Source organism: Stigmatopora nigra, chromosome 22, assembly GCF_051989575.1.
Source record: "Stigmatopora nigra isolate UIUO_SnigA chromosome 22, RoL_Snig_1.1, whole genome shotgun sequence".
Taxonomy (NCBI): Eukaryota; Metazoa; Chordata; class Actinopteri; order Syngnathiformes; family Syngnathidae; genus Stigmatopora; species Stigmatopora nigra.
This window is the reverse complement of record NC_135529.1, coordinates 4,831,567-4,857,160: the sequence shown is the minus strand read 5'-3', so window position 1 is coordinate 4,857,160 and position 25,594 is coordinate 4,831,567. Positions and strand designations below refer to the sequence as shown.

Genomic DNA, 25,594 nt, shown 5'->3' with positions numbered 1-25,594 from the left:
TTGCCTTATTTTTTAGTAATAGAACATTATAATACACATTAGTTCAGACCTATTTTTAAATAGATTTGTTTTATGTCTACTGTTTTCATCTCTTTGACATTATCCAGGTCTCAGGCTTTGTTGGCAGCCTATGTAGATAATAATGATCAATTATCTATTAGAGAGAAAGAAGGGCAGATGGTGACAGGCCTGCGATGTAAATGCATGACGTGGCTAAAATGAGCATAAAAGGACTTCTAGATAGCATTGGTTTGCTAGTGGAGCTCATTGTTTGGCTGGCGTGGCAACGTGTGAGCTCCAAGCCGATGAGAATATGAAACAAAGAGTTGCAAGTTTCATATAATAATTTGCAGAATGCAGGACATCAAGCATTTGTTTGTATCTAATGGAGATAAAGTGATGATACACAAATTTATTGTACCATTATGCACATTTCCACTTTTGGCCTTTTGTTTAAAAAAAAACTAGAAACATTGCTTTTGTTCTTGCATCCATCTGACATTCAACACAAAATATTAATGATATTGAGCACACAAGCAGTCGATACATATTTTCCTTCCCACTTCAGCCCCTCCCCACTCACAAACAAATGATCTGCCATTGATCTGCCCTTTCTCCTGACTCTTCCCAATTATCTCTCTAATTATTCCGAATCCATCTTCCACTCAGCGTGTTCCATTAAACAGGAAGCTCACAGTTGGTGTGCATTTGCGGGTGTGCCGCTATTCTGTATTCACGCATACGAATGGATGTCACAAAGTGCGAAAAAAAAAACAACAACAAAAAACAAAACAAAAGAAACAACTCAAAATGAAGACAGCTTGGGGTGTTTTGGTTGCAATTTCTGTCACTGCATGTTATAAGTGTCCTTGCACATCTTACACACGTACTCAAACGCAGGTGCGTGCGAATCCTTTGTAATGCCACGCCTTTCATTGAGGGCAAGTCAGCGCCCTGGCTTTTACTAACGGTGTGACTGTTGACAGTCTGCCCAATTAATGAAGCTGCTCCAAGAATCTTGTTATAGCAAGCTTTTTTTTTCTCCCCCGTGTGCATGCCTGCACGTGTGCACGCTGAATAGATTGAAGGAAAGCAGAGAAGTCTTTCATTTGTAACTCAGTCTGACCGCCATGCCCTGGAATGAGTGATTGGGGGTTGGGATAGAAAGGAGGACGAAGAGGGGTAACATCTCTTTGTCGTCACGCGTCTCCAGTGGTTTTCCACTCAGCCCTGACGCGCCAGTCCGTCCGTGTCGTTTGTGTGCATAAGTCTGAGCCCCGGTCCTTTGCATTGTCCAGGCTCAGACAGCAGAACAACACCAGAACACTCCTCTGATCTGACCTCAGTTACACCAGGCAGTCATGCAGAGAAGCAAGGTCATCATCGCGATGGTAAAATGAGAGGCTACATTGTATCTACTAACTTAAAAGGGACTGATACGTGTAGAAAAGTGTCAGTTTTGCACAGATTTGGATGTGGGTAATTCCAGAAATGCAGAATCCAGAAGGGAAAATGTGATCACTTCTCAGGTTTTTTTCTACCACATCAATATAGGTAATAACAAACAAAGGTTTGGTTACCTCAGTTTACGGGTCAAAGTTAACAATTTTCGTAGGAAAAGTACATTTATTTAGAAAATGTTTTAGTGTTTAGCTAGTTGATACTGGGGGTCAATAGGACAATCTTACTTAAGCAGTAAATGTAATAATAATTCTCATACCCGGACCATATGCATAACATGAGGTCTAGAGAAGGATTCAATCTCAGCTATAACTCATTCATTCATCTTCCATGCAGTAAATCTTATCGTCACAAGGGTCATTGAGTTGCATGTGCAGTGGTAGAACAAATCAGATCAGGGCACAGTGCGAGGAATACGACCGGGGCCCCTAAACCCAAACAATAAAATTCTTCCTAACATCTTGTCACAATTTACACATTCTCTCAACAGCAGGGTTTACAGGGTCTTTTGTCATTTTGCAGTTCATCAATTGGACATGAACCAAGAGATCAACCAAAATAATGGGTTGTGTGGACCATAATAATAAAAAGAAATAATAATTCAAAGCAGTTTATCATCACGGGCTGTGTCCACAGAATTTTGAGACCCACTTTAACTATTTCAACTCTTCTGAGCATACTAAACTACTGGCCTTCTGTACACCTGAAGCTTAGTAAAATCGTTAAAGTGGCCCATATATTTGAATACATGCATAATTTCAGTGTGTAAATATGATGGGCCTCTACTCTACAATTTGAAGGGCACATCAGGAGTCTTGTGCACTACAAACTCGTCCACGATGCTGGATAAGTCCATTTTTACTGCTGTCTCAGTCTTGATGGACAACATGGCAAGCCCACTCACTCAGTCTTTCCTGTCCCACGATGCTCCTTAAGTGGTTTTTAATTAGTTTCCATTTTGAGAATGAGCGCCCAGTGGTTGCAACTGTGACGGGAAGAGTCAAAAACAAAAGTGGGACAGTGCAAACCTCACTCAATCTAGATGTTACTGATGGGTGATTGATAGGAAATTTTTTTTCCAAAATAGATAGAAACCTTTGCTAAATTAAAGAACGAATGCAACATTGTCTTTGCATTGAGAAAATATAACACTTTTGCGTTGTCTTGAAAAATCAAGCTTATTTTATAAAGTAGTATTTTTTAGAATTCCTACCTTTAAATCAGCGTTGACAGGCCTGAATCACTGAAAAGGCTGCCAGGCAGGAAGAACTAAAAAAGGTGTCCATTTTCTGCAGTTGGGAATCCTTTCTCATTTTTCCTTTTCTTTTCTCTTTGCGGCTCCAATTTTACGACTATATGCACTTTTTTCTAGCACTGCTATCTGTTCAAATAATTGATTCAACAGCAAAGTTATTTTTTACCCTTACTTAACTGACTTATAATGTAAGTAGGGCAAGTCAAGACTATATTGACTTTCATGAATAAATTTGCAGTCTATAAAATGAAATGTGCGAGAAAATGAAGCCCGAACAACATAGACTCACAATCTTTTATTTAAATACTAATTCATAAATGATATAGTATTTTGTATGAAGATTGTGTAAAAGTTGTTGAGCAGCATATAAGATTTCCTCAAAATCTATAATGAGGCATCTAATAGGCTGATGTCATAGCTTTAAATGAGACACACATCTCATGATTCATGTAAGCTAGAAAAAGGGTGCGTTACAAATGTATATCATAGAATGAATCTCAAGTTAAGTGACAACAAACCAGTCTAACATCTTGCAAATGGCATAAAGATACGGATGATTTGATGTGGGTATGCGAAAAGGACAGATTTGATGTCATGAATACATGCATGACAACAAAAGAATGTAATATTTTCCTTTGTAGACAAACTGCATCTATTACTATTCTCCCATTACTGCCCGGAGTCATAGTTTTTTTTTTTTGTCAATGGGGGGTGTAATAGGCTGGTGTTTCATATGTTCATGCCTGAGAGCCAGAAAAGACCAGCTTGTACTTGGAGTAGTGATTGCCTCCAGAGTCTCAACGGGGCCCAGAATCCCATGAGCAAATCTATTAGCATCTGTGTGTGTGTACGCTTGTGTTTGTGTCCTGCAGACATGGACAACACGAATCACATCTTGTGATCACTTTTTTTTTTTTATGTTCAGAAAGAAAGAAAATACATAGGCGAGGTTTTCTTGGTCACGGACAAATTGACGTGTGGATGCTCGTGTGCAAGCCTCATGCATGCATTTGTGTGTTTGAGTGTATATGAAATGTGCACATCACATCACAACGAGCTGCCTCCATTTTGAGGACCCTTCATTGAGATGCATTGATTTTTTTTTTTTAAACGTGCGACTGAAGCGACTCTTCACACCTCCAACCTTCCCTTAAATGGCCTGGTGTAGTGTGTCCAAATGTATGTGTGTAAATGAGTCACACAAAAGTGAATGTGTGTCCTTGCATATGCATGATGATGCAATCATGATGATGATTTTGGAGAGCAAACCTGTCTCGATGTAATTATAAAATTCACATCACTTGTTAGCCCCCCTCACCACTGCCATCATTTATTAATCAATATTCAAAACACATGACGATGAAGCCAACAAATGCAGTTACAATTAATTAGAAAGGGGACCATTTCCCATTTAAATCGTGTATGTATTTTTGATTCTGTTTTCTTACAAAACATTTCTGTTTCCTTGACAGAAAATCATTGGACTAGCCTTATTCTAATGATTTCCTGTCAATGCAATAAGGTCATGGATTTTTATGTTGGTAAAAGGTGTATGCAACATTGATGTGGTTGTTGTGATGTAGATTTTACACTTACTAGTCCATGGAATGCACATCCTTGAGTATGTGTATACAACATATCCCCATTTGCTCCCACTGTCTTTCACTCCCTTTTTTTGCTCTTGTTGACAGAACAAACACAAAAAAAAGTGTTGCTGAGCCTACAAACCGTGCAAAAATGTGCATATATATGTGCATGGAGGGATGGCTATGGGAAAGGATTAAGATAGCTTTAGAGAGGCTTTATATAATAAGCAGCACAACGGCTGTAGCGGATGGGAAACTCCAAACACACACACACACACACACACACACATGCACACTCACCCTAACAGACTCAACACTCGAATGAAGCTCTGGTTTTGTTATGCTGCAAGCCACAATGAGCTAAGAGGCTAAGTGGACCATGTGTGCGTTTGACCGGGTACCCTGGCTCACGTAATTGGGACCGATGGACCTGAAAGTGAGGGATGAAGCAGGGAATAAAGGGGTTTTTCCCTGATTGGCTCATTTAGATTCAGCGTGTGCATGTGCATACACATTTTGTGAGTTTATATGTGAGATTTTCTCAGCTGACCAATTAGATGAAGGTAACACCATGTGGTCCCAGGTGCCAAGTTGCCTGATTATAGGGATTATTTTGTTATACGGAAACTCTGAGGTTGGCCTTTAAAATGTATTGCCATTGAAACCATTTTTTTCATTAAAAACAATGGAAATAGAAACATGTGATTCCTAAAGTCCCTTAAGTAAAAACTAAATGCATCATTTTGAAAATTAATATACCTCAAACGGCCCGTTAACAAGGCTACCAAATTGATTCAGTCATTTTCCATACCACTTATAAAGGAACCTCATTAGTCGTCACTGTGCGGCTGGTTGATGGCCTGGTAGGATCTATACTTCTCTATATGTACTACTGTTTATACAGTGGCTTCTTAAATCATAAAATCCATTTACTGCCACTTTGATGGGCTTTAGCCAAGGAACACAATAAATAAATACACCCATGCGCAAAAGTATTACCTTAGTTTTATTCATCATTGTCACCAACAGTAGCAGTTAGTCAAACATAAACATGCTTATATATATATATCTTAAAGTATATGTATACACACAAACACACAGTATATGTATACTATATATATTTAGGTCCATTTTTTTATTTAACTTGACTTTTCCCATATGAATTTTCTTCCCCTTACACTGTATCCGTTAAATATATTCAAAATTCTGTATGAATTATGGGAATACTGTACAAATTGGCAGGTGTGCATTCTGTTAGAAGATATCCCATCTTGCTTTGCAAATACTGAAAGATTTGAATCATTGTGAAACATAAACCCAAGGTGAAGTGAGACTCGTGCGGCTCCAAAGAGGACGCCCTATCTTGACATAATACATGCAAATGGAATTTTCAGGACTACAATGAATTATTCTCATCGCAACCATGTTCCCCAGCCAGGTCAGCAAGATCAGACGGCTAGAGATTTGAACGGCACATTTAAAAAAGTCCAGTCTTCCTCAAAAGCATCTTATTAAAACCATTCCGGCCAATGTAGTGATGAAGGAAAGAGGAGGTGAATAAAAGATGACAGCGCAAGGGAAGAGAGGTGAGGCCCATGTCACTCCAGGGAGCCTAAAATGCCTCCTCATCAGTAAACAGTGAATAATTTATCGTGTTACCTCGGTGAGTACACTCACATACTCACCCATATGCATGGCCAACATCGTATGCATGTCACACACAGGCAATTTTTACAAGGTCCATTGTGGGGCTTGTATTATTCACTAGCCTATGAACTCTGTGGAACCCTTCACTTTTTGACTGTCTACATGTGTGTGTGTGTTGTGTATATGTGGTATACAGAGATTGCTATTTATATTTCCACATGAAATAAGGTAGGGAGGCCCGGTGGCGCGAGTGGTTAGCGCATTGGCCTCACAGCTCTGAGGTTCTGGGTTCAAATTCAGGTCACGTCTACCAGTGTGGATTTTGGATGTTCTTTGTGGGCCTGTGTGGGTTTCCTAATTGTACTCTGGTTTCTTCCCACATGCATGGTAGGCTAATTGGACACTCTAAATTGTCCATAGGTATGGGTATGAGTTTGCATTGTTGTCCATCCGATTCAGGGTGTCTCCTGGTTCTGGCCCGGAGTCAGCTGGGATTGGCTCCAGCACCCCCTGTCACCCTAATGAGGATAAAGCGGTTCATAAAATGAGATGAGATGATTTCAGATGAGATCAGATGAGATCAGATGAGGCAAATTTCACCCGACTGAGTCAGTGGCACTCAACTTTGTACTAGTAACTTTAAGGGTACGTCATTATTCCACAACAGTTGACTCAGATTGTTTTCACTCTGTGTAAGGATGAGTGTCAGGATTTGATTTGTGTCTAATAAAATGCAGCTGTGGTTCAGAGTAGTGCCAGACACAGAAGGTCTTCAGATTCGATTCCAATGCAATGCCTTATTATGTGTGCGAGTGCGTGTGTGTGTGTGTGTGTGTGTGTGTGTGTGTGTGTGTGTGTGTGTGTGTGTATGTGTTAATATCTCCCAGCAGTTTGCAATTGCACAATCATCATGTCATACCCATGGAAACAATAGAGGAGTCATGTCATGGCAGAGTGGAAAGAACATCCTAAGAAATTGCTTCACTTCAGATTACACGTGGCTACAACAAATAAGCATTTAAAACACAAGAAGCCTTTTATGGTCTCAACTGTGATTAACCTACCGTTCACGGTTAATAAAAACGTCCTTGGAAACAGTTCTAGGTAAGGAGGGACTTTAAAAACATTACTTGTTGTCATATTTGTTCAAATGAAAAGTCTTAGAATGTCAAATCATCCAGTTGCAAGTGATACAATGCTCTCAGAATTTGTCCAATCATCCATATTTTGGGTGCTCAAATGTCCATGTAAATGCTGTAATTAAGGGGAAGAATCAAGTAAGTAAGATGAATGGAAGATGCAAATGGAATCAATAAAATAGATTTCTATCTGTAGCCCGAAGTAACCCCTGTTACTTACTGATACAAAACAATGAGACATCTGCCTGAGCTCAATCTTATTTTTTAGTACGTGTTTACACAATTTTGTATCTACCCAAAACTATGAAATATGTTGTTCTGGCTTTAATGGTTCTTAACAAGAATGGCTAAACATTTTTTTCCTTTTTGAATTCCACATTCTAAACACAGCAAATTACCAAGTACCCTTTTGGCATTTTCAACAATAAGTGAAGTCACTCTTATTAAAAATTATTCTAAAAAGGTCTTAAATTTCAAAAGAAACACACCGAATTTGGCGTGATGCTTTACTTCAAAACAAAAGCCAACCATAATTGATGCTTTGAATTTGACTTAATGCTTCGCTTTTTATTCTTCTTAATAAAAGGAAAGAAAACGACGACTCCTACAAAGCCAAAGAAAACAAAATCATCACGGCATCCCCCTGTGTGTAGTTTCATTCCGGTAATGTAAATCCAACACAATTCTGTATCATTTCCATAGCTCCGGCATGTATTATTACTATGCTAATGTCGTTGGCTGCCGCTGTGAGCTGAGGTGATTTATTTTCCATTCATATATGGAAATAAAAACACAATAAGCCCTGGAATAATCCACTCAAGTATTTTAAAGGGAACCTTGCACTCGTGTTCTTTTATCACGTAAAAAAAATATATTATTAAAGCTGAATAATTAAACACTATTGTGAGCTCTCAAGGTAATATCTGACTGTGTGTGCAATTGTAGATGATGGCTGATGCATTGGACCATCACCTTTGTCCCGCAATGCTATTATGGACACCTGTCTTCTAACACAAGGACCTCCAGGACCCTCTCTTTCAGTGCAGCTCTGATTTATGAGGAAACCTCATAGGCTCCACTTTGGTGTTTTGTCTCCGCCAGCCTCTTTTTTTTCTCTCTTTGACACACACTCTACCTCCATCATCGTGAAGGGCCGCCGAGAGAAACTGAGAAAAATGTCTCCTGTCATTTTTCCTCTTTTAACTGGGCTCGCGCCGAGCTCTCTGTCACCGAGCCCTCGAGGAGAGGACATCAAACAAAGAAAAAAAATCCCTGCCTACTTTATTGTCTTTTACCGCAGAGAGCTCAGATTTATTCTCTCTCTGTCTCACCTTACTTATACTTTACGAGAAAAAAATATATACACACATTTCTCTCAAATTTCTACTAACTCCCACCCAAAACTTGTCACCAAACTCTTTCTATAATTTATGCATTTTGACAATTCTCTTAAAGACTGCCAACTTGTCAAAATATAGTCAGGAAGAAATGGAGGAACAATGGAAAAAAGTTGCTCAAAGTCAAACAAGTCACAAGTCAGAATGAAGAATTATTATTATATGGGATTATTTTGAGTGGAATTACAGACAGGTTGAAATGGGATGATAGTCTTTCCAATTAGTTTCATTGGATACCCATCAATCCTTGGGGGTGTAGATGCTGTACTGATTTAATGAGTCCCCTGTCAATGTGGCAATGTTCCCATCATACATGTATCTCCGAGTAGAAGTCTTCAAGAGAGATGTGGGAGCACCAAATTTAAAAGGGATGATAAAAATATTTTTGCTTGGCAAGGAATGGCATCAGCATATGCAACACAGCAAACAAACAAATTTCAAATGCACATATTTGCCATCTGAAAAATACAAGCTAAATTGTTGATGCATGCTGCTTCATCCTTTTTATTGTGCTGATTAGAAATCAAGAAATTATGCCACAGGCAATTTATCATATAGTCCAAAAGTTAGTGAAACATTTTTGAAACAAAACAGGCAGCATTCATCATCACAGGTATAAGTTTCTCACATTATTATTTTTTAATTACATTTCAAACTGATAACATTTAATGTAATTTACCATGTCATTACAAATTGAACAACTCTGGCTAGCGTCTGTTTGTTTTAAAATCATATTACTTAGAATGCATAGCTTTGTAAATATAATTGGTAAGATTTCCAATATTCTTTAATTTAAAAAAAAATTAGAATGTCATATCATGAGAATTTAACATAAGCGGAAATTGATTTAAAGGAGAAATATTTTTACATAATGTCGTTTCCTGAATCTTTTAATTCAACAGACCCTTATACAATGCACTAACCAGCGGCGATTTAAGAGTAGGGAGCGGTTACACGATGCATTAAAACACACAGATATTGAGTTGAACCCAGAGCCGAGGTTAAAACAAATGGCTTGGAGCACCTGCCTTGGAACTCAAGTATTTCCCAGTAGATTTGCTGGCCTTTTGCAGCCAGCTGGATTCCCCCTTAAGATGTCTCTTGCACCATTGTTATTTTAAGTTTGCTTGCAGGAGTGCTCCAGGAAGCCACGGCTTGACACAACTGACATCCTCCAGTCTGGGTTGGGGGTTGGCTAATCAATACTGTGGAATGAGATCAATCCACCTGGTGTTTTTGTTTTACACCAAGTGTGTGGATATGTGTGTTTCATATCCCAGATGATTACGTGACATCTTGCCAGTCCTCCTCCTGCTATCTTTTTGTTGTTGTTCCTTGTTCAAATGCGACGGAATGTGTAAGTGTGCAAGTGTGAATGGGTATGCATGATGCAAGAATGAATTTTGCATGCGTTGTTCCCAGGTGCACTGCCTGGAGGGTCTGTGGGCTGAGTTGCAAGTGGATCTGCTTGATTGTGTGATGTGCGGCACGAGGAGCTGACAGGGTGTATCAGGAGGATCATCTCCCTAAATCTCAGATTAGGAAATAAAGTCATGAAGGAAATGCACTGGGAGATGTTTTTATGCAAATTGCTGTCATTTCACAGAGTGCTCAATATCAAAAACCAAAAAAAAACAATGGAAATCATATTAATTATCTGTTAAGGAGGGGGTCTTAAAGTGAAAATATTTAATTTATGATACACTTTTACAAACAGATTGTAAAATTAGAAGAAAACAGTTGCACTGACCTGGAATCCATTAAATCGCAAAACTACATTTTTTTGGTTTAAGAAAAGTGAAGACAATGTTTGATACCTTTTAGAACAGATTTGCAACATGCACCGTGATATGTTTTTTCTTCTTATTGTAAGCTTTAGTTAGATACACCTGTGTCTATTTATTTAACTAGGTTGAACTAAATGGATGGATGGATAGATGGATAGATAGAACGACTGACAGACACCCTTCCAAGTTTTATGTTAGGTCTTCTGTGTTTTGAAAATATGAGATTGTCAATACAAGCCTGGCAAATAAGCACATACACAAACATGTGCAGACACATTGGATATTTCTCAATGGTTTGGCCTTGAGGAGAAAGGAATAAATCACCAGTGCAAATATTTGTTTCACAGCTCTAAATTCCATCTGAATTCACTATCAGTTGCTAATTCTTGATGTGTGGTATTGGAATATATGTCTCTGCTTTTTGAGTCTCCTTTGTGGTGTTTTTTCTTTCCTTTCAGACTGTGAACCATTGCCCATGTCACAAAAAAAGAGAAACTATCCTCTGCTAAGAGTAACAAGCGAGATTGCTGCAATTATTGATGTGAAACAGAGCAAGAAATATGCCTGAAGGATGAAATAGTATTATCATTGCTACTTCATCCTGACTACTAATATCCCTTTTTACACACTTATGAATGAGCATGTACCGTGCATCTTTCTCGATCCATGTTATCCACTTTCCACAAACACATCCATGTCGCATTGATAAATGATCATACATCCGTTTTAATGTCAGTCAATTTGATGTAATGAAGTTGAAGGATGCTTATCGGCATTAGCATTAACACTGATGGATGATGCATTTTTATCATCATCAATCCACAACAAGGCTCTCATCAAAGTGGACTGTTTTCATTATGACAACATAAAAAACCAAAGAAGAATGTTTTGTTTTTAATTTCAGAATGGAACTAAAAGATGAGGTCACTGTCTTTATGACTAAACCCTTGGACTTATTACTCTCATTACAAGAAACATATAATGATGAATTCAGCATGCGGTGAAGTTTAAAGGATTTGGTTCATCGTTTTAAATATTTTGTGAATGTTACCGCTCCAAAATTGTCTTTTTAAACAGGCTGGCTGTGTCCTTTTAAGGGCGTTTCAATGTGAATTGACGGGCTGTTTAAAATGGATCTGACTGAATTATTCACTCTGTTATTGTAGTGTCAGTGATGATGCCTGGTTGTCACGGAAACATGCTTCTATGATCTCAAGCCCGCAGCTGGGTCCCTTCTGGATAGAAGGAGACAATAAAACCCACCATCCGGGTGATTTTGACAGAAAATGAGGTGGCAATATGCACCAGCACACCATGTCAAAATGTGCCATGGAGAGACCACATGAGACAATAATCACAAGGCCACAAAAAAAAGCAATATAAAAGGTTATGAGGTAAATGCTGCCAGTAGGGTTGGAGTATAATACAATATTTGAACTGATTAATGCATGCAATGATTTCTTTGAGGCTGTTTGTGGCTCCTATTTAAACATATGCAAATGCACATATTGGGTCCCTGGATGTGGAATTCTAAAGCAACAGTAAGACCACCAAAAATGCCTTTTTGCAGTGGCAATGAGCTTTAGTTTTTTTTTTTTTTTAGATTACCTACTCGAGTCTTAATTTATACTCTATGTCCCTGTTTAACTGACAATGAATGCATTATTAAAAAAGTCGTAAAAAATGCTTTGACTTGACAAAATCTGCACACATTCAAGTACGCACAGAACACTCTTGCACATTGCACAATGGCTTTCATCATTTCATCATCTGCTTGTAATTTTTCATCAGAGCCTTTGACCTTCAACAAATGCCTTCCAAACAGAGGTAACATTTTGACAAATTACATTCCAAGTTGAATCTTGCTCAATAAACAAGGCACACATGCACAGCTTGTAATATTACAAATTTTACCTCAAATAGGTGGAACTCTAATAAAAGTCAGGCAAACATTTTTAATATTCAAGCCAGTTGGAGCATATTTCAGCATGATATAAATATTTCAGTCAGTATTTGAGGAGCCGTGACAAGCAAAACTTAATGCCACTGAGAAATATGTTAATTCCCACCATAGCTATTTGGAGACTCACATTGTGCTGTCTTCACAGCGGGACTCCAAATCAGTCCATCCCTTCTTAGCTCTTTTATTCCAACCTGTCAGCAAATTAGAGCCAGTACACCTGCACCAAAGTGCCAAACTGCCTTCTTGTGTGTGTGTGTGTGTGTGTGTGTGTCTGTTTTGAATGTGTGTGTGTGTGTGTGTTTCCTCACTTGCTGTGTTGGCATCTTCACAGCCAGTATCTCTGACAAGCCTAATGAATCTCCAGAGAAGCCTTACCTGCCAGCTCTCCCTTGTTCTGTCTTGTCTTCATTGTTCTCTCACCAACCCTCCACCCATCATTCTCCACTTTTGTTGACATTTGCTTAAAACGAGTGCATTTATGAATCCCCACCGTCTGACACACCCATTTATATACACTGTGAGATTTGGACTCCAAAATGATGAATGGCATCTGAGCGCGTCTGAGAACTCCTTCCGCTGAGGCCAAGGTATTAGTAATTAAAACACCCTGCTGTATTAGTCAAGCCTCAGCTCAGCTTGTCTATCTTCAATCTATTACCCAAGTCTTGTTAGTTCACAATTGAGTTCTAATTACATAGCTTTATGATACATAGGCCTCGTCTAGCAGTAATCACCGCAATTAGGGAAATAAAGTGGTTTTACATGAGCAGGGAGGCGGAAGAAGAACGTCTGCGATGAACAAAAAGATTCATAGGCAACCAATTAGGCGCTCAGCGCAAATGCCCTTCAGAAGACAAAACGGCAAAAGTTGCCACTGCTTCAGTGAGCTGTTGTGCACCGAGCCGACATGAGCACATAGGGCAAGATAATCAAAACGCTTCACACTCATTTGGCTTTTCGCTCTTCAAATGAGTTCGGGACAGCGCACAACCATTAGATCCATAACGATTGCACAGCCCACTCCCCAAAGACTACAACTCCCCTCCAACAGCCCCCCCCCCCAAATATCCCATGCATAATGCATCCCGCCCATCTGCCTTCGTGTGAGCACTCTATCCCATGGGGGAGGGAGGGGAGAAAGAGGGGGAGGAGAAAGTGAGGGAAGCTCTCACAGCTGGATGTAGACAGGAAAGATTTCTCTCATTCTCTCTTTCTTTTTTTTCAATTTGTCACTGTGCGGGATGCTGGAATGTTCAAGGGTAGGTGGGGACTCACCTAGGTTTTGGCTTCCTACACACAAAGGTGCAAGCATCTGTTATGGCGTCGTTCCTCTACTGTTTGTTCAAATGGTTGCGATTAGTCAAAGAGCATGAGGGTGGCACCACAGGAGATGGGCAATCTGTAGCGAAGAGTATGTGTACATTTTAAAAGTGCATGCTCGTGGGGAAGAAGGATCGAGGTGTGGTTGGAATAAAGGAACGGAAGGTTTTTGTTCATTGGCTACTTGAAACTGGTTATAGGTTGGAAGGGGTGAACTTTTATCTGAGCCGTGAAGTGAGTAAGTCGGCAACACTGGGTATTTCAATAGGAATCTGAGAAGAAGTGTCATGTGTTGGATAGAGTAAGTTATAGTGCCCTGCAGTGTCTTCAGCAATATCCATTGGAGATGTGAAAATGTGTGCATCTTTGTAATATCTGTTTATGTATTAAATTGGATGCTGTTGTTCACTTTGTAACATGGAATAAAGGTGCTGTTTACTAGTCAGGAATCACTTATGAGATAAGAAAAGTAACTAAACTTAATTCCTTTTGGTGACAAGTCAGACATGTGCATCATGAATATGGAGTAAAAAAGATGAGCAATTGAAAAAGATGAATCGGTGTGTGTAATGTCACTGTTTATCCTTTTTAAGAGACACATTTTATGAGAATGAAATGGAAATTTCATGATCATATTAACTGTCATTTTATTTTTTTTCACTTGAATACTAAAAGAATTGCCCAGTGGTTGGCAAAAGTCACATATGAGTAGACTGTATCTCAAACTGAGAAGTGATGGAATCACAAGGCAACCCCTTATCAAATCTAATGTTGGTTCAACAAGTTATTGGCCACAAGGGATCGTTTTAATGGTCTCTTTGTTTCACAGCTGCCAAACCCCGACCCAAACCGAACTGCAACCTCATGATCCTCATCTACCCTATTACCCTTCAGCTGTTTCCTTCTTACGGCTCTTTGTCCTTGCAAGTGTGTTTGCGTGTGAGAGGGAACAGTAGCGTTCTTGTTATGCCATCGTCCGAGGCTGTAAATGTTGCAGAATTCAACCAAAGGAATATATGCGACGGAAACGAGACCAACTGGGGCTAAAATATAGAGATTGGAGCAAGGAGTTGTTGGAATAATTGGGAGAATTTACACATATTTGTTTTGATATTTATTCTATTTTGTGGTCAGCTTGTTGAAACTTTATGGAAGTCTGGTGCTGTGCTTGGTTTTATGCTTTGGATGCGTTAAGCCAAACAGGGTGGAAAGGAAGTAATGTTGGTGGAGTGCACACATTGTATACTTTCAATCCACTCATTGGTCGAGATTGTGGTACAAATTGGCTCTATCTCACATGGCAAGTGACAATGTGTCAGGAAAAGTTCCGAGTGTTGCCAAATAAATGATTTGTGTGGCTTGTTGTTTCAGCCCTGATGGCACAAGCTGCCAAAGCAATATTATGTAGCACTAAAATAGCAACTATAATTGTCATACTGTCCTGATTTGGTGATGATCTCCGAGTTAATCTCCTCCTTTGGCAACAAATCCATAATGGATGAAAGCTGTCACAGTACTTTGTGGACTAGAAAAAATACTAGCTGCTTAGTTATCAGTAAGATCCTTTCTTTGGGAAAAAAGGAACAACATCAACATTCAAAAATAAAGAAATATTAGATAATGGCTGAACAGGAAGGCTTGCTTCATTTTATTGGATTAGATTAGTGATTGTCAACCACATTGTCACAGCCCATTATAAGACTATCAGGAATCGAATTATCCAATCTTTACATCATTGTTTTGAAAGTATTATTTCTCACAAGACATCTACTATATCTTTGTTCACTTATCTTTGACAAGCAAAACAAAGTTTTTTTTCACTAAAGGTCAGATAGTCCATACAATCAGTCATGTACGAATATACATTTTGTGCCGTTTTTGTTCGGTGAAAAGGCCTTTTTTTACCATGTCAAATATGGGTGTGCTCTAAATCAAGGTAACAAAACATCTCCTCCAAACCGATGACACCTGTACTATTATTTCATGTCAATATCAACTCTGTCACCACCACAATGCTCCTGCCTATGCTTATTCGAGGGGCGATAACAGACTCGTGACATTGCTGGAGGCACCCACACATGCACAGATGTATATGTAAAATGGCATTTGTTGAATGATGGCTTGTTTGTGGTCCTGTGGGGGTGAAGGGTGTTGAAAGGTGGAAGTGGAGAAAGGAAGCAGAGGTGTGGAGGTGATGAAAAGCTGGACATCCAGAAACAAACTGTCTTTGTCCCTGGCTGCTTTCTCCGTGTGATTGCATGTCGACCTACGCTGAGTAAGTATAGGTGTGTTTTTTTGTGTGCGTACATACAGGTGTTTTAGGTTGTATCATATTGCTGGGACTTGTCATATATGGCCGCTTTCACTCATTGGCTGCGGTGATAGATGAAGCAATTCTGCTCTAAAAATGAGATGGTTTTACATTGACCAAACTTTAATTTTCACATCTTACCATTTATAACGTAATATAGATCAACAACCTACATGCTTGGATTGGATTGGATTGGATAACTTTATTCATCCCGTAATCGGGAAATTTCTTTGTTGCAATAGGTAAATAAAGTAAATATATTGTTGTAAAGGCTTACATTTTATTCATAATAAGACCAATTGATTGGAACTTTGGAATGATGGCAGAAATTGGATGATGTTCAACACTTTCTCGCTGATTATATCTCATGACACCCCGCTTCAAATCCCCATGAAGGCTTATGTGTTGATCATGGTCACAAAACCCATTGAACAACTACTAAACTAACTTAACTAAACCCTTCTCTGACAGATGTGTCTGGCCACAGTATAGGCAGAATGGGCAAAAAATATTGTGCAGTATCACACACATGCACCACGCAACATGTAGAACGCAGAATTTGTCGATTTGGTGCAATTTAATCAGTTCCATGTTCATGTTTGCTTGTGAATCTGCGTTGGAAAAAGCATGTTGGAAACCTGACCTAAAAGCAGCTATTCAATCCTGAGAATTTATTCATCTATTTTAGGTTATTGATGGTGTATTGTTTTTTTAATGACTCAGTTTCTTGACCTATTTTTCGTGCATATCAATGTTTGCCCCCACTCTCTATTCCTCTCTTTCTCTCACTCTTTCTCAATCTCTTATTTCTCAATTTCTCTCTCTCTTTCTGTCTCCCCCTTCCTCTCTTCATCTCACCTTCTCTCTCCCTCTCGTTGTGGGCGTGATCCCCTCCAGCAAGGCTCACTAGAAGCTTTATTGATTTGTCGGTGGAGGAAGAGGAGGAGAAAGTGAAACTGGAGGAGTGGAGGAGGAGGCGGTGGAGGAGGAGGAAGAGGAGGAGAGATCGCTCAGAGAGAATTTGAGATGAGATTGTACGTGTTTTGAGTCGACCAAGTAGCGAAAAGGCAAGCAGTTCCAGCCGTGATCTCCAAATCACGCGCGCGACTGCAAGTGGATGCGGAAACAAGTGAAAGTGTGACTACTATCGCTCAAAGACATACTTTGATTCCCTCACAGGATCTCTTTACGCCCTGCTCTACTCTTCGTGAAGGGGGTGTCTTTTAATGCTCCTGCACACCCGGCGAGGAATACAAGGAGAGGAGATTGGGGAAGAAGAAGAACAAGAAGAAGAAGTAGCGTGAGTGGCACTCCTCGTCGCCTTTTGGACTCCTGCCCTCTCCCCTTTCCTGGCCCTGCATGGACGGGGATGGGGAGAGCCGGATGCTGTTGCTGCGAGGCTGAGCGCCTCGCCTCCCCGTCTCTGGTGCGCCGCTTACGGCCACTGCTGCTTATCATCATCGCTCTCATCTCCACTGGCCACATAGGTAAGCACACTTCAGCGATCCGATCCGACCCTAACCCTGGCCCATACTCTACTCTAAACACCCCACACTTTATACAAACATGCTTTTCTCACTTTTGCCCGTCCCTTTTTTGGATTCTTTGAGTCTGCTTGACATTGGCTCGCTTGGTGTAATGTACAGTGGCAGTGCAGCAGTTTTAGACCGGATCGAGTTTCTGCTTCACTCTCTTCTCTGCCCTTTAACTGATTCCCTGCAACCGACAGTGATAGACACCCAATTCATTTCAACTGGGATGACTGACATTGAGAGATCATGATTCACGGCCATTGACAGCAATGGACGTCCAATTCAAATTCAACGTGACCGGATGTTTCGATCCTTGCCAGATGTTCCCAGTCACAATGGATTGGAGTCCGCCACTGTCCATGACTGCCCACCATCCCTGTCACAATAGATTGGACTTTCACCTCCGTCAATGGTTGCAAGTCCTCCCATTTAAAATGGATTGGACGTCCATCGCCGCCAATGGAAACCAAGGAGTGAAATGGTGCTCTAGTCGGGGAAGTATCATGGCTTCACCATTATAGATGTAAAGCCTTGTTTTATATACTTCTTTAATTGGTATTGATTAACATCAAGTCTCGACATCCTTCTACACTGTTGAAAAGTAGTTCTAAAGAAAGAACCGGTCTTCATTTTGAACAAGGCTTCCTTCACAATAATAGCTGAAAACTACAATTATTCATTGTAATTCGTAGCAAATGTATCATATGATACACATCTCGAGTTTGGATACGTTTGTGTTGAAAAACCAAGGTCAATTACTAGCAGTATTCACACAAATTATTAATCATAACAATCGAATGAATGCTCAAAAACAACATTGTTAGGATGTGTGGTTAATCACCTCCCTTTTTTTTATAATATTAGCAACAGAAACAGTCTGATTAAGTATTGAATGGAAAGTGAAAGGCCACATTAGTTAGGCCACTATGTTAACATGTGGGAAACAAGTGTGGTCTACATTAGACCTAAATGTGATGTCCATTTACAGGTCTGAGTTATATTTGTATTATTTTTTTATTACTACATTGATTTTCTCATATCTCCTATTATTTTATATGCGGTTTTAAATGAAACGTATTTATCAAGTCTTATATTTTTTAGTGAAACAAAATTGATCATGTTTGAGTGCCAATCCACTTTACAAGAGCTCTCATTGGCAGCCCCTGAGTTAAAGGAGTGCTCTATAAAGGGTTAAACAAAAAAAATAATACAACACGCAAACAACTTGATCTTGATTTACATCCCATTCCTACAGAGCTCAATTGTTTAATCATTGAGATTAACTGCATGTTTATATGGTACAAAATCCAGACTTGGTCTTTATATAGCCACCATTCCTTTTGTCCAAAAGTGTGTGTATGTGTGTGTGTGTTATTGTGCATGTTCAGGGGGTCGCCTGTCTGTGGAACAGTCACACCTTCAGTAATTAGTTTAACACAGCCTAGGCAGCGGGACAAAAGCAGCTCTGCACAGCTCTGCTCTGGTGGGAAAAACGAGAGCCACTTGCCATTAAAATGAACCCTCCAGGCAGCCCTCACCTGGAAAGAATGTGTATCATTCATTTGCCAAACAAAGCATTGATTTGTATAACTTGCGAAATCTATTAGCCTTCCTGAAACGTACTTCTCATCCTCTTTTCAGAAGTCACCACATGCATTCGTTTTGACAGAAAGATAGGAATGTTGGAATCTTGTGTTCTCACTCCCGACTGTCTATTCACAGAGGGCTCTTGTGAGTTCTTGTAATGTGTTGCAGGCTCTGCTCAGAGGGCCTTTATTGTGATCTGAGTTCAGGGTGGGAGAGAGTGCAAAACAAGGTGATCAATAAGCACTTGGGCCGCCAGACGATGCCTGGAGATCCCTGTCGGATCTCTGGAGATCAAAAAGGTTGCAGGCTTCCAAATCGGCAAATAAAAGAAAGCGCCAAACCCAGCCTTGTGGCTCTTTTGACCTTAGAGTGTTTCCAGAGAAGCCATGTGGGGGATGCAGAAGGAGAAATATTGCTGACGGGCATTAAAGGTGCAAACATGGTCAACGGTAGAGAGTAGGAACTAAGGCGTTGAAACGCTGAGATGATGGGCACGGCTCTTGGCAGGCAATGGAACAAACCATGAAGAAAAATCTTATAGAAGTATTAGAGCCTTGGTGTAATACTTTTTTGGTTGTTTCTACTCGCCCTTGGGCAGATCAGTTTTGTAATCTGGTAAAATGCCTTTATGTATGGAACCTGTTTATCCCTTCAAGAGATTGTAATCCCATTTAATCACCTTGACTCACAGTAACACATATTGCCATCTGATATTTGGATTGCTATATAATTTGAGTCTTATAAATGCAACTGTTCCGTATTAACATGTTTCCTGACTTCAGTTTGGGTCCTGTTGTCAGTGAAATTGTGCTCAAGGCATAGCTGCAGACTAAAGTGCAGGAAGAAAGGTGAAAAAGGCACTGAACATAATGCACTTTCTCATAAACAAATCTTATCTTTTCAGTATAAAAAGCTCATGTCAAGAACAAAGACCACAAAATTGTACTCCTTTGTTTCACTGCCGGCCTTCTATTGGTTAAATCACTCCGAAAATCAACTGCAGTCAGTTATAGATTGTACTTTTTCCCCCATTCTGGTCATGTCCCACAATTTACTGGCCACTTGTTTCTCAGAGGAATTCAAAGGCCTCTTACACTACTTACTCCTTAGGGTAGTATGGAAATAAATATGATATTTTTATGCTAGTCAGGCCAGTGGGCATATCTGAGGTCGGACTATTTAACTTCCAAGTTTTCAGCAAAGCACTCGTGGTGGAAATGCAAAGTTATGCGCGGATGGCATTCCAATTTGTATCAGAAAACCTCTTTAGAGAATAACTCCTAGTTTTGCAAAACATTTAAACATGTCTAAATACCTGACTTGAACTGTGTTCACAAAAAGTAAATTCCTATGTTGCTTAATCATTCTGCTCAAGTCTGGTGGTGAAAGCATGCATTTGTTAGTATCAATGCTGATAATGATATGCTCTGAAATAGACTAAGACTACATTGTGTTGATAGGATTCTGCATTTTAGTGCTGCTTGCACATGGGAGCATGAGTCCAGTTAATTTGGCAAAGGACAATGTGGCCTCAGTGCTCACTTGTTGTGCTGCCTGTATACTGGATCTGATACTGGTATACTGGGACTGGTGTCAGTATCTAACAGGGAAAGGTAATATTTTTAATTTGGGTGTGATCAGAAGGGGGTACCTCCATATACTGTTTGGCAAATTCAGATCACTACTGCCCCCAAATGGTGGTCCAGATCCCTTCATTTAAGAAAAACAACAACAACAACAAAAATATTTGTACAAAGAAGAACTTGTGAGCTTGTTTTTGTGCAATGCAAATCTAATATTGTTAAGTGCTGATGTGATGCCTGAGGAATTTGTTGATTTCTCTTCAAACATTTTTAGATTTCTCTTAATTGACCTTTAAAAGATCATAACACCATACACAGTATAGAGAAATACACGACTAGCATTCTTTCTCTTGCGTCTGTACACGCGTATGTAACCGCTCATTCACTGCAGAGCCGTCTTTGGGCCTAATCTAATCGAGGCATGCTTTGACTGCATCAGATCTGCTCTCAGATTGTCCTCCTTCCTTCCAATGTCACAAAATGGTTACTTTTGTTGTGAAATTCTAAAATTAAAGCAAGGGACATGAACAACAACTAAGATTTTATCTCAAGTGGATTCAAAACAATCACCCCATTTCGTCTATAAATAATATTGGGGTAAACATGGATGTTAATCTGATTTAAGTCATACGTCTACTTATTTTATTGGTGTAAACATGGCCGTTAAAGTGATTTAAGTCATACAGTGTACGGTATTAGGCATGAATGTGTGCTTTTCTCACCTTTTTCAACCCCCACCATTTCAGCCTTCCAAGACCGCACACTGCGCCACACAGAGACACACTTTGTCATTAACTGGGTTGCTAAACTTTCTGTTTGGCAAGTGAAATATAGACACTCAAATTCCAATAAAACCCAATGAAAGTAATATATTTAAGTGTGAAAGTTCATCAAAATAATATCAGTTATAATTAAAAAGTGTTTCTTTTCAGAGTATATAGTAAACCTTATCAGAAAATTCTCAGTTAAGATACAATTAATTTACATGGTTATTTCCCATCATTGTTCTTACTGAAAATGTAAGTTTACATGCGTTTTTTGATGCATAATTCTGAGAGGAATTGTGTTTTTTATAGCACTTGATGATAGATGTAGCCTTATCTTTTTCAGTCCTAAGTAGTGCTACCAATTCTTTATCTTTTCTTTCTGCTGCGCTCTGCTCTTTGGTTTATTACACTTGGGCTTTACTACACTTAAAGAGCGGTCTGCCTGATTGATCGAAACGTTCTAAGCAGCCACTGTGTGGCTCTTTTTCTTCTTTTATTAGATTGCAACCAGCCAGTAAGTTTGTGTGTTTAGGATCAAAGCCAGCTACTAACAGCGTAGTTGTGTTCCATGTGGACACAAATTTCCATTTCTACTTAAACCCAAACTCAGACAGATGAACATTTTCCCCGACATTTTCGAAAAACACCATTATTAGTACTAAAAATGTTCCTCTCATTCCTGTACAGGTCATTGCCAGGTGAACACTCCTCAGTGTCGCATCCAAAAGTGTACCACCGACTTTGTCTCCTTGACCTCCCACCTTACGCCGACCGTGGATGACTTTCACGCTGAATTCTGCAAAGCTCTGCGGTCTTATTCGGCCTGTACGCAACGGACAGCAAAGTCTTGCAGGGGCAACCTAGTCTACCACTCGGCAGTGCTGGGCATCTCTGACTTAATGAGCCAGAGGAACTGCTCCCGAGATGGCCCCACTTCCTCCGCCCATCCCGAGGTCCACCACGAGCCCTGCAATTATTACAGTCGCATTCAGCATGCACATGCACACACGCACGCCCACACGCACGCTCACACACACACCCACAGTCACACAAGGCCTGGGTTCCTTTTCTGTGGGTTGTTTGGGGACCCTCACCTGAGGACATTCAAGGACAGCTTTCAGACTTGCAAGGTGGAGGGAGCATGGCCTCTCATCGATAATGACTATCTGTCGGTTCAGGTCACTAATGTTCCAGTAGTCCCAGGCTCCTCTGCCACAGCTACCAATAAGGTGAGAGAAAATAACCATCTTGTGATTATTGTTTCAGTTCCATATTTAAAGTAAATTCGGTTTGAAAATCCTAACTTGCTAAATAACTCAACATAGCCTGACCTCTAATAACCTGGAATGACATATATGAAAGGACCCACTGTTTACCACTAGATGTATTTTTGAGTCCTTACCTTGCACTTGACATATTCATGAGTTTCCAGCCTCTTCCATACGAACAGATTAAGTAGTGGACATTTTAAACAGATGCATATGCACGTCTTTTGAGTTTTCAACTTTCAAATAAACACTCCCACGCAGGTATACAGACATGCACACCCTTGTAGACACACGTGTGAACGTGTGAAACCATGCGCACACGCACAACTACCCACACGCTCACACACTAAGCAAATAGAATGATTGCTACACTGTGGAGATGAAGGCCTGACCTTGTGTCAGAGGTAGGGCAAGTTATTAGTCACAATTATTAGAAACACACGCACCCACATGCACACATACGTACACTGACTTTTCTCCGGGCTGAATTGCCTGACATGGTTCATGCCTCATGGCTGTCATGTGAACAAAGGCACCATTTACCGGAACTATGATGCTGGACTAGTGCACACAGCAATGCTCACACCACACCCTTGAACACACACCACGGCTTCCACTATCCAATGCGGTTGGTGTGTGCATGTGCCAGCATGTTTGCATAGCTGTGTCAAATTGCAACTTGTTAAAAAGTCATTTAGATGTTTCTTAAATGTTTCTCTAAGTGTCAATAGTATGTGTAGTGATAATATTTGAGCTCTGTTTTTCATGCTCAGAGACTTTTTATTATACACCCACAAGTTGAATTTTTTAAATAAAAAGAAGATAAACACAATAAAAATCATATATCATTTTGACACTGGCCCAAAACTTTGGTTTCAGGGAAATAGCTCACATTGTGGTCTTTCCATATCGCAGTTTTACCCAGTTTTGGAGCTTTAATTCCCATTTTTTTCATTCACTTAATGCAGTTCTCCGTGTACTCATAGATCACGGTTATCTTCAAGCCCTACGAAGGTTGCACCGAGCAAAGAGTCTACCAAGCCGTGACAGACAACTTACCCGCCGCCTTTGACGACGGAACGGTGAGCAGTGGCGACCCCATCCACGTCTCCATGGGGACCGATGGCGCCACTGGGAAAGTGCGGGCTCTATGGATCTCAGAGCGGACCCCGGGCCACCACATAGAGCTGCACGCGGGTTACATCGGCGTCACGGTGATCGTCCGACAGCTCGGTCGCTACCTGACCCTTGCGGTTCGGATCCCCGAGACGCTGTCTCAGGCCTACGACGCCACCCAAGACCTGCAACTCTGTCTAAACGGCTGCCCCGGAGTTGAGCGAATTGACCAGGACGGACATCTGCCCCTGTCTCCGCCTTCAGTCGGCCTTCAGCTCCAGCGTATGCACGGGCCCAGATATTCTTCACAAACACAGTTGTACCCCCACGGTAACAGGCAGGTATTCTCTTTGGAGGGTGCTAAGGAACTCTGTCGGGAGCAGGTGGAGGTGCAGGACATTTACTACCACTCCTGTGTGTTTGACCTCCTTACCACTGGGGATGCTAACTTCACCGTGGCAGCATACAGTGCCCAGAAAGACATGGAGAGTCTTCACCCTCACAGAGACAAATGGAGGATCTATCCCCGAGGTTCTGCCCTAGGCCCCGTGTACTCCCAACCTTTGCTACTCCTCACTCTGCTTTCTATGCTTTGTTTTGGGTAAAACTGGTAGTCTTTGCATGTACACAAAGTGCACTAGAGAGAGTTTTTTTTGGCTGAGCACTACTACCAACGGAAGTGGTGCCTCTAACTGTGCTACCACTTTCAAGCTTTCTTCTTCAATTTTGGATCAATGACAAAGACTTCAACCATGTTCTGTACTGACTTAAATGATGAATGACACGATATGTAAATAAGGTTTTGTCTAAGTTTGATAGTGTAGTGTGTCATTTGGTGTGTTTTATCATACCTCATACAGACAATTTATGTCTTCGTAGAAGCACTTTAATTTATATTTTTTTGCTTTTTTGAATCCACGTCAGTGTTTTTCTCACTCACTTTCTCCAAAGTTCCTTTAGCAGCATTTTTGTGACCTGTTAAATCCTGGCAAAGTTTGAGTAGGTCGTTTCACTCAAAAAAAAAAAAAATCCTTGGGTAGGTGATTATACTCCGTATAATACTGTATGTTAAGTATAATGTGACCTGTTATAGTTTCAATGTACTAGTCGAATGGACATGTTTTACTTCTTCAGTCTTGATTTTGACGTGTGCGTATCAGTATTTTTTAATCTGTTTGATGAATTTCATTGTATTGCTCTAAATTAGTAAACCATCTCTTGCGTGGATCTTGCTTTAAGGCACTGAACATTGCAGTATGCTCTGCAAAAGACTGACTTTTCACCACAACTCACTACTCATTATGGGATACGACAGCAAATTCGAGACTTGTTCATTTTCATTTTTTTAATATACCTGAGAGAAATGTGTCAACTCTGGACTGTGAGCCTTTTGTCATAAGAAATTATCTGTAATTATTCCTTATTTGGCCATAAGCTTTTGCAAAATTTACACTGTTGTGTTTGCATTTATGATGTGTGAATGTTTTGCGGAGATGCCGGCATACTTAACTTATTTAAGACCTGTAGTGTCCTGTATGGATAACTACATCATATTGCTGTGTGAATAATTTAAACATTGGAAGTTGTGATTGTACTGTCACCCTGTGGTGCTCTGTTGCTATGTCAGTGTGTACTTCAAGGCACTTAAAACCATGGAGGAAAGAAATTGTGTGTGTTTTTTTTTCAACAAATGACTACAACTGAATTGTCCTAATGTCATTTGTTGTTGCATGATCTTCAGCAGCCACTCTTGAAACAGCCTTTTGAGCTTTGAGACTAGGAAGAACATTGAGATCATACTCAAGTGCACAAATGACTGCCTGAGGTTAGGTTTGAAATTGATAAATTGTGGCATTTGGCTTCCCCACAACCCAA

General features: G+C 40.2%; 1 protein-coding gene and 1 long non-coding RNA gene across 2 annotated transcripts; both read left to right on the top strand.

Annotated features, from left to right (window-relative positions):
* Nucleotides 1–6,926: 6,926 nt before the first annotated feature.
* On the top strand, nucleotides 6,927–8,240 carry LOC144215644 (uncharacterized). Its single transcript, XR_013330463.1, has 3 exons — nucleotides 6,927–7,053; nucleotides 7,675–7,751; nucleotides 8,034–8,240. It is a non-coding gene; the product is annotated as an uncharacterized LOC144215644 (long non-coding RNA).
* Nucleotides 8,241–16,898: 8,658 nt separating this feature from the next.
* LOC144215390 (repulsive guidance molecule B-like) lies at nucleotides 16,899–25,385 on the top strand. The gene is made up of 3 exons (XM_077744278.1): nucleotides 16,899–17,353; nucleotides 22,023–22,564; nucleotides 23,590–25,385. Exons 1-3 carry the CDS (start codon nucleotides 17,236–17,238, stop codon nucleotides 24,322–24,324), a joined length of 1,395 nt encoding a protein of 464 aa, XP_077600404.1. The 5' UTR covers nucleotides 16,899–17,235; the 3' UTR covers nucleotides 24,325–25,385.
* Nucleotides 25,386–25,594: the final 209 nt, after the last annotated feature.

What these genes read in the sequence shown, in the direction of transcription:
- LOC144215390 (XM_077744278.1), top strand. Translation starts at nt 17,236, where the DNA reads ATGGGGAGAGCCGGATGCTGTTGCTGCGAGGCTGAGCGCCTCGCCTCC. An exon ending in CATCTCCACTGGCCACATAG is followed by an intron (nt 17,354 to 22,022) that starts GTAAGCACACTT and finishes ATTCCTGTACAG; the next exon opens with GTCATTGCCAGGTGAACACT. An exon ending in CTGCCACAGCTACCAATAAG is followed by an intron (nt 22,565 to 23,589) that starts GTGAGAGAAAAT and finishes GTGTACTCATAG; the next exon opens with ATCACGGTTATCTTCAAGCC.